At 42.4% G+C, this 12,013-nt stretch overlaps 1 protein-coding gene across 4 annotated transcripts in view; it reads left to right on the top strand.

Moving 5' to 3' along the window:
* Positions 1-12,013, top strand: part of IKZF1 (IKAROS family zinc finger 1) — a 139,050-nt gene that overhangs the window by 26,799 nt on the left and 100,238 nt on the right. For 2 of the 4 annotated variants that reach the window (XM_038760287.1, XM_038760290.1), the window contains exons 3-4: positions 1,857-1,976; positions 4,621-4,683. In XM_038760287.1, the coding sequence (XP_038616215.1) occupies positions 1,857-1,976; positions 4,621-4,683 (183 nt within the window). The remainder of the gene's footprint in view (positions 1-1,856; positions 1,977-4,620; positions 4,684-12,013) is intronic. The other 2 variants (XM_038760289.1, XM_038760288.1) reach the window with 1 other exon arrangement.

Here is a 12,013-nt window from a genome sequence, read left to right as displayed (position 1 = left end):
TGCCCAAGATCATCCAGCTGGCAAATGGTGGAGCCGGGATTAGAACCCAGGTCATTCTGACTCCCAGGCTCGTGCTGTGTCCACTAGGCCACGCTGAGCTTGTGCGCGTTATGAGGAGGGTCAGTATGCGAAAGATCCAAGATGTTGTGCAGCGGGAGCTGTGTGAGCTGGTGGGATGGTCTTGTAGCAATAGTAGCAATTATACTGACGTAGGCAGTTCTTATTGTTTTTAATGTTATTTGGTAAGCATTTACTCTGTGTCAGGCACTGTTGAAAGTGCTGGAGTAGATACAAATCAATCAGGTCGGACACAGGCCCTGTCCCACATGGGGCTCCCAGAGATTGTCTGTCTCACCGCCGACCTCTCGCCCACGTCCTGCCTCTTGCCTGGAGCGCCCGCCTCGTCATATCAGCCAGACGATCACCCTCCCCACCTTCTGAGCCTTATTAAAAGCACATCTCCTCCAAGACGCCTTCCCCAACTAAGCCCTCATTTCCTCTTCTCCCACTCCCTTCTGAGTCACCTTTGCACCTGGATTTTCACCCTTAATGCCACCCTGTCTTAGCCTTACAGCACTTATGTACACATCCGTTATTTATTTATTTATATTAATGTCTGTATCCCCCTCTAGACTGTAAGCTCGCTGTGGGCAGGGAATGTATCTACCAACACTGTTCTATTGTCTTCTCCCAAGTACTTAGTACAGTGCTCTGTACTCAGTAAGCACTCAATAAATATGATTGATCGATTGATTAGAAAGTGCCAGACCACTCAATTAATTCCACAATCATTGTTATTGGAGCAGAGATTTCCTACTAGAGATACTTTAGTACTGTATGGAAAAGTACTTGAGGGAAATTTTATTGAAACTACGCTAACAGCTTCTGCTGTTGCTGAGCAGCTTCTTTCTGGGCTACCCTTTAGGAAAGGAATCCAAGGAGCTTGACAAGAAGTGGTGCCCAGGTTGGACTGTGGTGAGCCGGAGGCAGCAGAAGCTCCGGCAGCTGGGAACGGAGGAGGGTCTCTGCTTTCCTGCTGTATCTGCTCTGCTTCCTTGGTCCTGGCTCTGGGGAGTATTCCTTTCTTGGTGTAAAGGGAGATGGGTGGGAAGGTATGAAGTGGGAGAGGCAGCATGTCCTACAGGAAAGGGCATGGGCCTTGGAGTCAGAGGACCTGGGTTCTAATCACAGCTCTGCCAACTGTTTGCTGTGTGACCTTGGTCACGTGAAGTCACTGGACTTCTCTATGCCTTAATTTCCTCATTTGTGAAATGGAGATTCAATACCTAGCCTCCCTCCTCCTTAGACTGGGAGCCCAATGTGGAATGGGGACTGTGTGCAGCCTAATTGTCGTATGCCTACCCCAGCACTTAGAACAGTGTTTGGAAAAGCATCATGGTTTAGTGGAAAGAGCACAGGCTTGGGAATCAGAGGTCATGGGTTCTAATCCTGGTTCCACTACTTGTCAGCTTTGTAACTTTGGGCAAGTCACTTAACTTCTCTGTGCCTCAGTTACCGCATCTGAAAAATGGGGATTAAGACTGTGAGCCCACATGGGACAACCCGATTACCTGGTATCAACCCCAGCGCTTAGAACATTGCTTGACACATAGTAAGTGCTTAGCAAATACCATCATTATTATTATTTAACACATAGTATATGCTTAATAAGTACCATAAAAAAGGAGATGTTATGGGGAACCTCTGGTGGAATCTTCAGCTGTCCTTGGTATCGTTTCTAAAAATGTCTGGAAACCTCCCACCCCTCTAGCTTTCCTTTCGACAGGACTTGGATGCAGTAATGACCCATCTTCTCCGGGAGACTGATCATTTACTTGAGCTTCTTGTCTTCCTAGGGAAGGAAAGTCCTCCAGTAAGTGATGTCCCTGATGATGCAGACGAACCCATGCCTGTGCCAGAAGACCTTTCTACAAGTTCAGGAGGACAGCAGAATTCAAAGAATGAAAGAGTTTTAGGTAAGAGGGCCAGACTTTTCTTCAGCATTCAGTTATTGTAATCCTCTTCCAAGTCAACTAGCACAGGGCAATTCCAGAAAAGCCTGATTCAAGATGTTGTGTATTCTTTTCCCAAAATGCAAGGGATGGGCAGTGTGCTAATTCCTCGTAAAGGAACCTGGAAGATTGTAATTCTCCACTAGAATTTAGAGTCAGGATAGTGTGTGAACTGCCTTCCAGGAAAACTGTTCTTGATTCCTTGGAATCCCTTTGGATTCTTTATCATGTGGGGTGTCTGTGGATTAAACAAAGACACCTTCACTTTCAAACCAAGAGTGCCCCTCTTGTAGAACGACTAAGAGGAGAAATCCCAGTTGTAGAGGTGGTCACGTGGGACAGGAGCTTGCAGACCACTTCAGTGCTGCGGACTCCCGCGTCAGCCATGCCAGCGAGGACCCACCCTTTGGATATGTTGGTGGCCCCAAGGAACAGCAGCAAGCCCCACATCTGCTGGTCCAAATTCAGTCCCTTTCACCAACCTCAGAGTTCCGATTGCCAAAGCACAGACTTGGGGGTTTTGAGTTTGAGCTTACATCGGTTATGAATGTTAAGAAGTCATTTTTTTTTTACCCCTGATGAGATTACCCATTTTATGACAAAATATTCTTCTAAACTTATTTTTCATCCCTTATTGGGGTTTGCACTCTAGACATGTTTTTGGAATTTCCATTCTCATTTAGAGTTAATTAGGAGAAGGCCATTAGGAATGTCTAATATAACTTATAAGGAGGTAGGTGGATAACATCCTTTTAGGACCCATTTCTCTTCAGCTGATTCTAGTAAAAAACAGGAACATTGTTGACCATAGGTCCGTTAGCTGGGAGATTTCTCAATGTACAATGAAACAACCCAGACTGTGCCTTCTACCCAAAACATCACTGCTGTGAAATTTGCAGATGGATATCATTAAAGAAAAACCTCTATGATACTTGGATTTTTAAATGAAAAAATTATATTCATTCTCTGTAAGCAGTTTGCTCTGGGAATGTGAAAAGTAAACTAATATTCCTATTTTCAGCCACACACTTCACGCTTTAGTTTATTTCAGTGCCAGGTAGGAGATTTTAGCATTTTCTTGGTGTGTTGGGCAAGTGGCTGGAACAAAGCCACAGGTATGGAAAGCGCTAGGCCTTAGTGATACTTTGCACAGCAAATTGAGGAAAATGTACCTGAATTTACATGAGTGTAGATCCGTCTCTGAGGGGTAGGGTGTGGGGAAAGTGCTGGAAACATTTGCATCAATAAGAGCTAAGCTCTCATCGTTTTTTCTAACATGTCCCCCTTAGAATTTTGTGGGTCCCTCTAACTGTTTCTTAATCAGTTAGAATGTCACAGATAGCAGCTTATGTGAAGGGTGTGATTTAAGATGGTCATTAAACTAAAAATCAACAGGGAAAAGCACAGTTATTGTGGCACATTTTGTTGCTGGTCACACTAATCAATTGATAGCATCGGAGGCATAAATTTTGTACATTTTGCATCCTTGAGATGATTAATACCACTGACCCTTCTAGTTCCCTCCCCTTTTTGGAAAACCAAATGCAACAAAACTAGAAATGTACCCCATTCTCCTATGATGCAACGGGGTATGTTCTTGCAAAACCCCACATTGAGGAAAATTCATGCTATAGTATCACTGTTTTGGACAATGCATAAACGCCCACACAAATTGTTCCTTCTGATCGAATGTTGCACTGCATGCACACAGGCGCACGCTGTCTGAACGACATTCCCTAAATCCCAAACATCATTCCAGTGAAAAGATTCATTAGAACTGAGGGTTCGTTGGTTTTGTTCTTTTCATTGGGAACAGTAAAACTATTTTGTTACTTTGAGATTATACTTGCAAAGAGTCATGCAAAGAGTCCTGTCCTGCTAAATATTCACTCCCCTCTACCCCCGACTCCCTCCGCTGCAATAAATACCTGCCCCTTCTTCAGTATTAATCCCATTTCAGTCCTAAATATTCCCATTTCATCCTTTCCTTCCTCTCTCCCTCCCCATTTTTTTTTCCTTCCTTCACTGGCTTCCAAATTTCTGGGCAGCCACAGGGGAGCTCAAGGAGTGGAAAAAGAAAATATTTGCGAAAACAAAATAGCCCAGAAATCAGCCAGGGGTGGCAGGCTGGGACCATTATATCTTACAAAGGTGGGGCAGGAGGGCTTATCTCAAGGAAGTGCAGCTTGCTAGGAGGAAAGGCTGTCACGAGGGAGGGTTCCCCTAGTGGGCTAAGAGGAAGAAGACTTGGCTCTTAGCCCCCAAAACATGACTTGTGTCTGCTTGGAGCTGCTCCCCAGGCCTCTGTGAACCTTGAGAGGTGTTCTGTCCACTGAAGGCTTGCAGTAGAATCACATTTTCCCTCTTGCAGAGGTGAAGACTTCTCGCTCAGGTCAGGCAGACTTAACTGATGGGTTACTAAATGTAAGACACTCCCAAGAGAGGCTCAAGAATGGGGGCTCTGAACTGGAACGTTAAAAGTTGTACAAAATGCCCACTGTAGAAAATAGGGGGGCTCGTGAAAATCAGGAACAAAATAAATGAAAATAAGCTCAGTTCGGAGGACATTGTTCTTGACTTTCCTGGTGTTTTTCTCATCATTTCTTAGAGAAACATCACGGGAGTTACATAACTGTACCAAGGAGTCCCCTTAAGAGTGATTTAAGTCCAGGTGAGTCCAATGGTCAGGAGTATGTCATTCCCAGAAGCCAATAAAAGCTGCTAAGGTAGGAAACTCTCAACTGGCCCCTTGGTTTACCAAGATTTGCTTTGCAGCACATCCACATGGTTAGAAAGGGTGCAATCACTTTATTCATATGCATCGAGAATACTTTTATAGAGCTCTAGGGAGGGGACAACTTTTTGAAGAATTGAGGTGAAAGAACATGAAATATTAACAAAAGTCCTTCTGTACTATTTAAAGTTTTGTTGGAACAAAAACTTTTCTTACTTTGGACTTTTTAGTAATTGAACATTAATAGGCAGCCCCATTGACTAGAAAGCTAAAGTTCTTTGCTACCACTTTTATAGAAGGGATTTTTTTAAAAAATCAAGACCCTTTTTGCTTTCTGTGTAAAGTAGCTCCTTTATTTCCTCTGGCTTGATGAAAGTCAAGATGCATATGCTTACACACACGTAGGCAAACACACATACACACACACCGCAATAGAAATACCTGAACTTTGCCCTACCTGCATTCCTGCCACTTTCCTTGTCACTTTTTCTGCCAGTTCTGCTTTATGTCTACTGCCCTCTCATTATATCTTAAACTCCTTGAGGCCAGAGATTTTTCTTTTCATTTTTCTTCTATCTTCCCCAAGCATCAATTTAGTGCTGTGCACTTAATGCTTTTCATATTGACACAGCCTCTGCTCTTGCTTCAGAAGTTCCCTCAACAGCCAGACTCTTTCTTTGAGAACCAGCTCTGCTGGCTGTTCTAAAAGCCTCAGGCTCTCAGGGCACTGCCCTCCATCCTCCCTGCCTCCATTCGGCTCTTCCTTATCCTTTCCTTCCTGCTGGCTTTGCCCACACCTTCTTCTTACTTATCTCGTGGTCCAGTCCTTCCAACCAGTTGCTGCCTGCTGTCGTTTCCGAGCCAATGGAGAAGGCCTATTGGAAACAGCACAGGCCTTGGGGACAGAGGACCTGGGTTCTAATCCCAGTTCTGCCAGTTAGTTGTTCTGTGACCCTGGGCAAGTCACCTAAATTCTTGTGCCTCAGTTTCCTCAACTGTAAAATGGGGATTCAATTCCTGCTCTCCCTCCTACTTAGACTGTGAACCCCATGTGGGACAGGGACTATATCCAATCTAATTGACCTATACCTACACCAGTGCTTAGAACAGTATTGGACACATAGTAAATACTTAACAAATACCATAAAAAAAAACAAAGTGTGTGCTGCTGATACACATGCACACACACACACACACACACACACACACACAATTCTTGGACATAGACATAAGAATTCACTGATAACTATTACAAGTGTGATTAAAATAATGTTGGGATTCTGAAATGGGGAAACAGTAATTCCCTCCTGAAAGCCCCAAGAATACCTCTAGCCAATAAGATCTAGGCTCACATACACAGTATTCTTCATAAAATTGAAAATACAGGATGAGCACCGTACAAACGACAGGTGCTATTTTACTACAGTTTCAAAACTCCTTAATTTTTTGTGACCCAATTAGTAACATGAAAGTAGCCTAAAAGGTCCATCTACCTATGGCTGGCATTATGCACTGGTATTTGGAAATGTAACTTTAGGATTGAACTGTGCTATGTTTTGTGACCCTGGTATTAATTTGGAAATGGAAGGGAATGCACTTGGTGACTTCTAGAATGATTTTTTACTGGGAAAGAGCCATGATGAAAAGCTCTTCACAAAGTTCAGAGAGTGGCTTAGTTCTTGATGTGTGGTATGAGAGAAACAAGATATAAAATATGTGGAGATATTTCCTGCCACACTGGAACCTGAATGGATTTCTGAAGTTGTTGTACTGGGCAGAGAGTATGTATATAGCTAATTCTATTGTATTGTACTTTTCCAAGCTCTTAGTACAGTACTCTGCACACATTATGTGCTCAATAAATACCATTGATTGATTGATAAAGCACCTTGAATTTCTTCAGCACTCTCCACATTACCGTGATACCTTAGGCTTCCTCCCTCTGCTCATGCTGATTAGCTAGCCACTTCAGAATGTTGTTCAGAACTTCAGAATGTTGGCTTCTCTTACCTTCATAGCTTCCCTAAATTTTACTATCCTAGTCTCTATCTTCTTATCCTGTGGGATAAGGCAATGAAGCTGGGAGATTAGGAGAATGTGCCTTGAAATTAGTAAGTTCAAGATAAACTACAAGATAAAGTAGGAGGTAAGCAAATGGAATGTGTTATTACAGGGATATTATGCAGGCAAAAGATACCGATAGGTTTGGGAAGAGTTAAGTAGGTTAAAATTGATTAGTGACTTAGTGAAGGGAAAGTTAAGGGTGTCTGAGGGAAACAGTAGGTGTTCTAAGGTTCAGGAAGGTTTTAGCTTGATTCTTGGATGCTGGACTATAAAGGGTTACTAGAATCAATCAGTTGCATTTATTGAGTGCATACGGTGTCCAGAACACTGTACTAAGCAGTTAATGTTGAATGGTACACCCCTACAGAGGATGGATATCACAGAAGGAAATCATTCTCCTATTCGTGGACCTCTGTTTTGATGCAGTATAAGGTTTTCAAAATTGCTCCCAGATTTTCTCTCCCACTCCCCACTCTATGTCAGTCAGCCTCTCTGAGTGTCCCTGGGCAAGTCAGTCAATCTATCTGTCCCATTTATTGAGCGCTTACTGTGTGCTGAGCATTCGTTATTATCAGGTCTGGATGCTCTGAGATTCATCCGTTGTTCATTTTGCCAAATAGACCGAGACACCCTTGCAGACATGCAAACATAGGAAAGATAAAGGAGTTCAGCAGGCAGTCTTTCCAATAATCACTAACAGGGTCTATTTTATCTAGGTCACTTCTTGGTGCTGGGTAAGTTAGGCACACCAATCGAGCACTTACTGTGTGCAGAACACGGTACAGTACTGTTTGGAAGAGTTGGTAATAGTGATAATTGTGGTAACTGTTAAGTGCTTACTATGTGCTAAGCACTGTATTAAGTGCAGGTCTCACATGGGGATCACAGTCCAAGTAGGAGGAAGGACAGGAATTGAATTCCCATTTTGCAGATGAGGGAACTGAGGCACAGAGAAATTAAGTAACGTGTCCAAAGTCACACACATCAGTAAGTGGAAGAGCTGAGAGTAGAACTCAGTTCCTCTGACTCTCATGCCTGTGTTTTTTCCACTAGGCCATGACACATTCCTTATTTCAGGCCACTAGGGTACCATTTAGAGAATTGTATCATAGCTGCAAGTCTGGGTGACATATTACAATGATTTCTGCACAGAAATTCACCATTTTAATATGTTTTGTGCCAATGAAGTCACTCCTCTTCATGACTGGTCCTCTTATCCAGTGGGGATTTGGTCTTCTTCTTCATTCCCCTGCTTCCATATTGTCATAATGCATACATTCTTCTTCTTATTTTCACTGAGTAAAATGTCTGAGAAACATCTCATTGTTGCCTGTGATATTTGAACATGCAGCTCCTCTAAATCACTGTATTCAGACAGGGTTTTTTTTGTTTGTTTGTTTGGGATATCATTGCATCCCAGTGTATACGTTTCTCCAACCTAAGGTAGCAGAAACTAAAATCCCATATTTATCTTTTATTTTGAATTGTATGTTCTTTCAGGGCAGGGATGGTGTTTCCTATACCTAGTACACTCTTCCAAATGCTTAGTACAAGGCACTGCACACATTAGGTGATCGATAAGTACTACTGGTTGCTTTCTGACAAATGTTTTCATTCAAACCTAGTATCTCTTGTCATATAAGTATTGCTGAACTAGGTGCTTGGGTATGGTACTTTGAAAATGAAATGTCAGCCCTACAGTACTACATGTTGATCTTCAGGCACAGATTTATTCAAGAAAATTAAGGCCCACAGATCCTTGATGACTCCCAAATCTAAGGTTCTTGGATAATGAAATGCCTGAGAAAATGAAAAAGGGTGTCCTTTCCAGTCTACCAACAGGGCTCAGGGAAACTGATTTCCTTTCATGGAGTGGAAACTGTAGTTAGGGTTGAGATGGCTCTTACGTGACAGGAAGTAGTTCTGGGAAAAGTTATACTCTCAGAGAGGGAGCTGGGCCAAAACCAAAGTGATGTCTTTTTCTCTCCCTCAATTTGAGGGTTTCTTTGAGGATTAATGAACCAAGGAGATTTATTTCTGTATTTTTCTCTTAACGTGTGAATCTTTGGTGTTTGTCAAACCTGATGAAAGAGAGCAGGTGTTGTGAGGCGTTACTGTAAGAGACTGTGAGCCCACTGTTGGGTAGGGACCGTCTCTATATGTTGCCAACTTGTACTTCCCAAGCGCTTAGTACAGTGCTCTGCACACAGTAAGTGCTCAATAAATACGATTGATTGAAACACTGGGGATGTTTGTGTACAAGATGTAATGGCAACTGCTTTGATTTGTCAGTGAAGTGTCACAGGACCAAGAATTCCATTTCTACACCACATTTTTCAATTCTATTATCATCATCCTCATCAATAATATTTATTTGTTTTTACTGTGTGAAGAGCACTATACTAAGCACTTGGGAGTGTATAGTAGAAGAAGACACTGCCCAAAAGAAACGTATAACATATTAGGGCATATACATCTCGGAGAAGTCCTAAGCCAAACAGTGATACTCCTGGAAGCTGTTGCATAGGTGGATTTTGTGTTAGAACTGCTACGTAAGGTGAATAAATAATCCTTGCTTACGCTGAATAAATTGGCACAAGTTGGAGAAGCAGCATGATCTAGTGGAAAGAGCATGGGCCTGGAAGTCAGAGGACCTAGTACTAATCCCAGCTCCACCACTTGTAGGCTGTGTGACCTTGGGCAAGTCACTTAACATCTTTGTGCCTCAGTTACCTCATCTGTAAAATGGGGATAAAGACCGTAAGCCCCATGTGGGACGTGGACTGTGTCCGACCTGATTATCTTATATCTACTCCAGCTCTTAGTACAGTATAGCACCTAGTAAGTGCTTAACAGATACCATTGAAAACAAAAGTTGAGACACCTAGTGATTACATTCCCAGGATCAGTGGTTTAATGACTGCATAGATTCCAAGAAGATATATTCATTTTACTTCTCTCAAATTTTTGTGCCCAGAAATGTTTGGTTTGTCTAGCTCAGTACTTACAAATTCATTTATTAATGGTTGTAATGACATTTCTTCAAACTTCTGCATAAGAAAATCAGTCAGTCAATCAGTAGTATTTATTGAACATATACTGGGTGCAGAGAACTGTACTAACCCCATGGAAGAGTACAGTCCAACAGAGTTGGCAGACATGATTCCTGCCCTTAAAGAGCTTACAGCCTAGTAGGGGAGATGGACATTAAAATAAACTACAGATGGAGGAAACAACAGTGTATAAGGATATGTATATAGGTGCTGTGGGAATAGCGTAAGGGCCGGGGGTATGGAAGTACTTCAGAGTGATATTAGGGCTGGGGCGAAGAGAAAATCAGACTGCTTCAGGAGTACACACCAAAGGATCTGTCTTGACACCTGTCCATATGTTTTGTTTTGTTGTCTGTCTCCCCCTTCTAGACTGTGAGCCCGTTGTTGGGTAGGGACCGTCTCTATATGTTGCCAACTTGTACTTCCCAAGCGCTTAGTACAGTGCTGTGCACACAGTAAGCGCTCAATAAATACGATTGAATGAATGAATGAATGAATGAAAAAGCATAGGCGATGCAGAAGGCAGGTTGAGTAGTAGGGGAAATGAGGACTTAGTCAGGGGAGGCATCTTGAAGGAGATGTAATTTTAGTAGGGCTTTGAAGATGGGAAAGTTGGATATGAAAGGGGAGGGTAGAGAGAGAACATGAGCAAATGTTTTAGGATTTTCCTCTAAAAAGATGCTGATTTTTGCTGATTTACATATGTGCATTTCTAGTGGTAGTAATGCTAGTAATGGTAATAACTTAAAGAATTACAAATATGAAGGACACCCCCCTCCATAACTGTAGGCTGTTGTAGTTGGTGTGTGAAACTCGTCTTAAGAGCCTGCTTCCCTGAATCATTAAACTTTAGGAATTTGGATGTGCTGTTGTGTCCTAAGAGAATTAACACGAGCCCCTAAAGGGACCATACTTCTACTCAGGAGTTGGTGCATTGCTAAAATCAGTTTTGAACCTGTAAGGAAAAACTGAGTTGAAATTAACCTCTTCCTTTTTGCTTTGGAAAGAATAAGAAGGATGCCATGGGAGCAAGAGTTTTATTGGCTATTGGAGATCCTGAGATTGGACCTGAGTGTAGAATGGAATTAGAAGTAGAAAGAAATTTGGAACCCAATTTTGAAAACAAAAGAAGCAAACTTGGCCACGTGGCTAAGTCTACACAGCGGGGGAAGATGTTAAGAGTAGTATTAGAATAGAATCTCCACAGTGCAAACACAGCCTCTGTATCTTCCCAGAGGGTACAAGAAATACCAAGGTACATCCAGAGGTTTGCTAGATAGTTGTCTCCAAATTCAAAGAACCTGCCACTGATGGTGAAATTTGCCTATGAGTGCAAACTTGAAATACCCCTATTTCTTCCAGAATTACCCCAAGTGCATCCTTAGAACTGTGTAAGCTGTCCATCTGATTGACACCATTTTTAAGTGTCCGTGCTCTAATTTTTGTCTTCTTAACCCACTGACACCTAAGCAGTTCCAGAAGCCAGGCAGGTTGGCATCAGGATGGACTTGAGACAGTCAGGAATCCAACAAGCAGTTTGTAGCCAATTCCAAAATACTAGGACAAAATTCACTGTTTGCTAATCCTTGTTGATTGGACTGAAAAAGGAACTGGATACTGTTGCAATGATTAATATAAACACACACACGCGCACACACACACACGGCATATAGATAGGTTATATGGATAGAGAGAGATAGAGACATATAGTCAGTTAGATGGATAGATAGATACATCTGGAGAAGCAGTGTGTCCTGATGGAAAGAGCACAGGCCTGGGAGTCAGAAGGACCTGGGTTCTAATGCAAGCTCCACCACTTGTCTGCTGTGTGACCTTGGGCAAGTCACTTCACTTCTCTGTGCCTTAGTTACCTCAAAAGTAAAATGGGGATTAAGACTGTGAGCCCCATGTGGGACATTGACTGTGTCCAACTTCATAAGCTCGTATCTGCCCCAGCACTTAGAACGGTGCCTAACACATAGTAAGTGTTTAATGAATACCTAAAAAAAATAGTTCCCTCACATTGGAAGAAGACACCACTAATGGTGAAATTCACTGCTCTGAGTTCATGTGTGGCTTGAAAAGGCTAATACAGTCATGACCAAGACGGTCAAGACCACATAGCACACCTAAAAGAGCTGTTTTTTGTT

This window comes from Tachyglossus aculeatus, chromosome 18, assembly GCF_015852505.1.
Source record: "Tachyglossus aculeatus isolate mTacAcu1 chromosome 18, mTacAcu1.pri, whole genome shotgun sequence".
NCBI classification, from domain to species: domain Eukaryota; kingdom Metazoa; phylum Chordata; class Mammalia; order Monotremata; family Tachyglossidae; genus Tachyglossus; species Tachyglossus aculeatus.
This window is presented reverse-complemented; position numbering and strand designations above follow the sequence as displayed.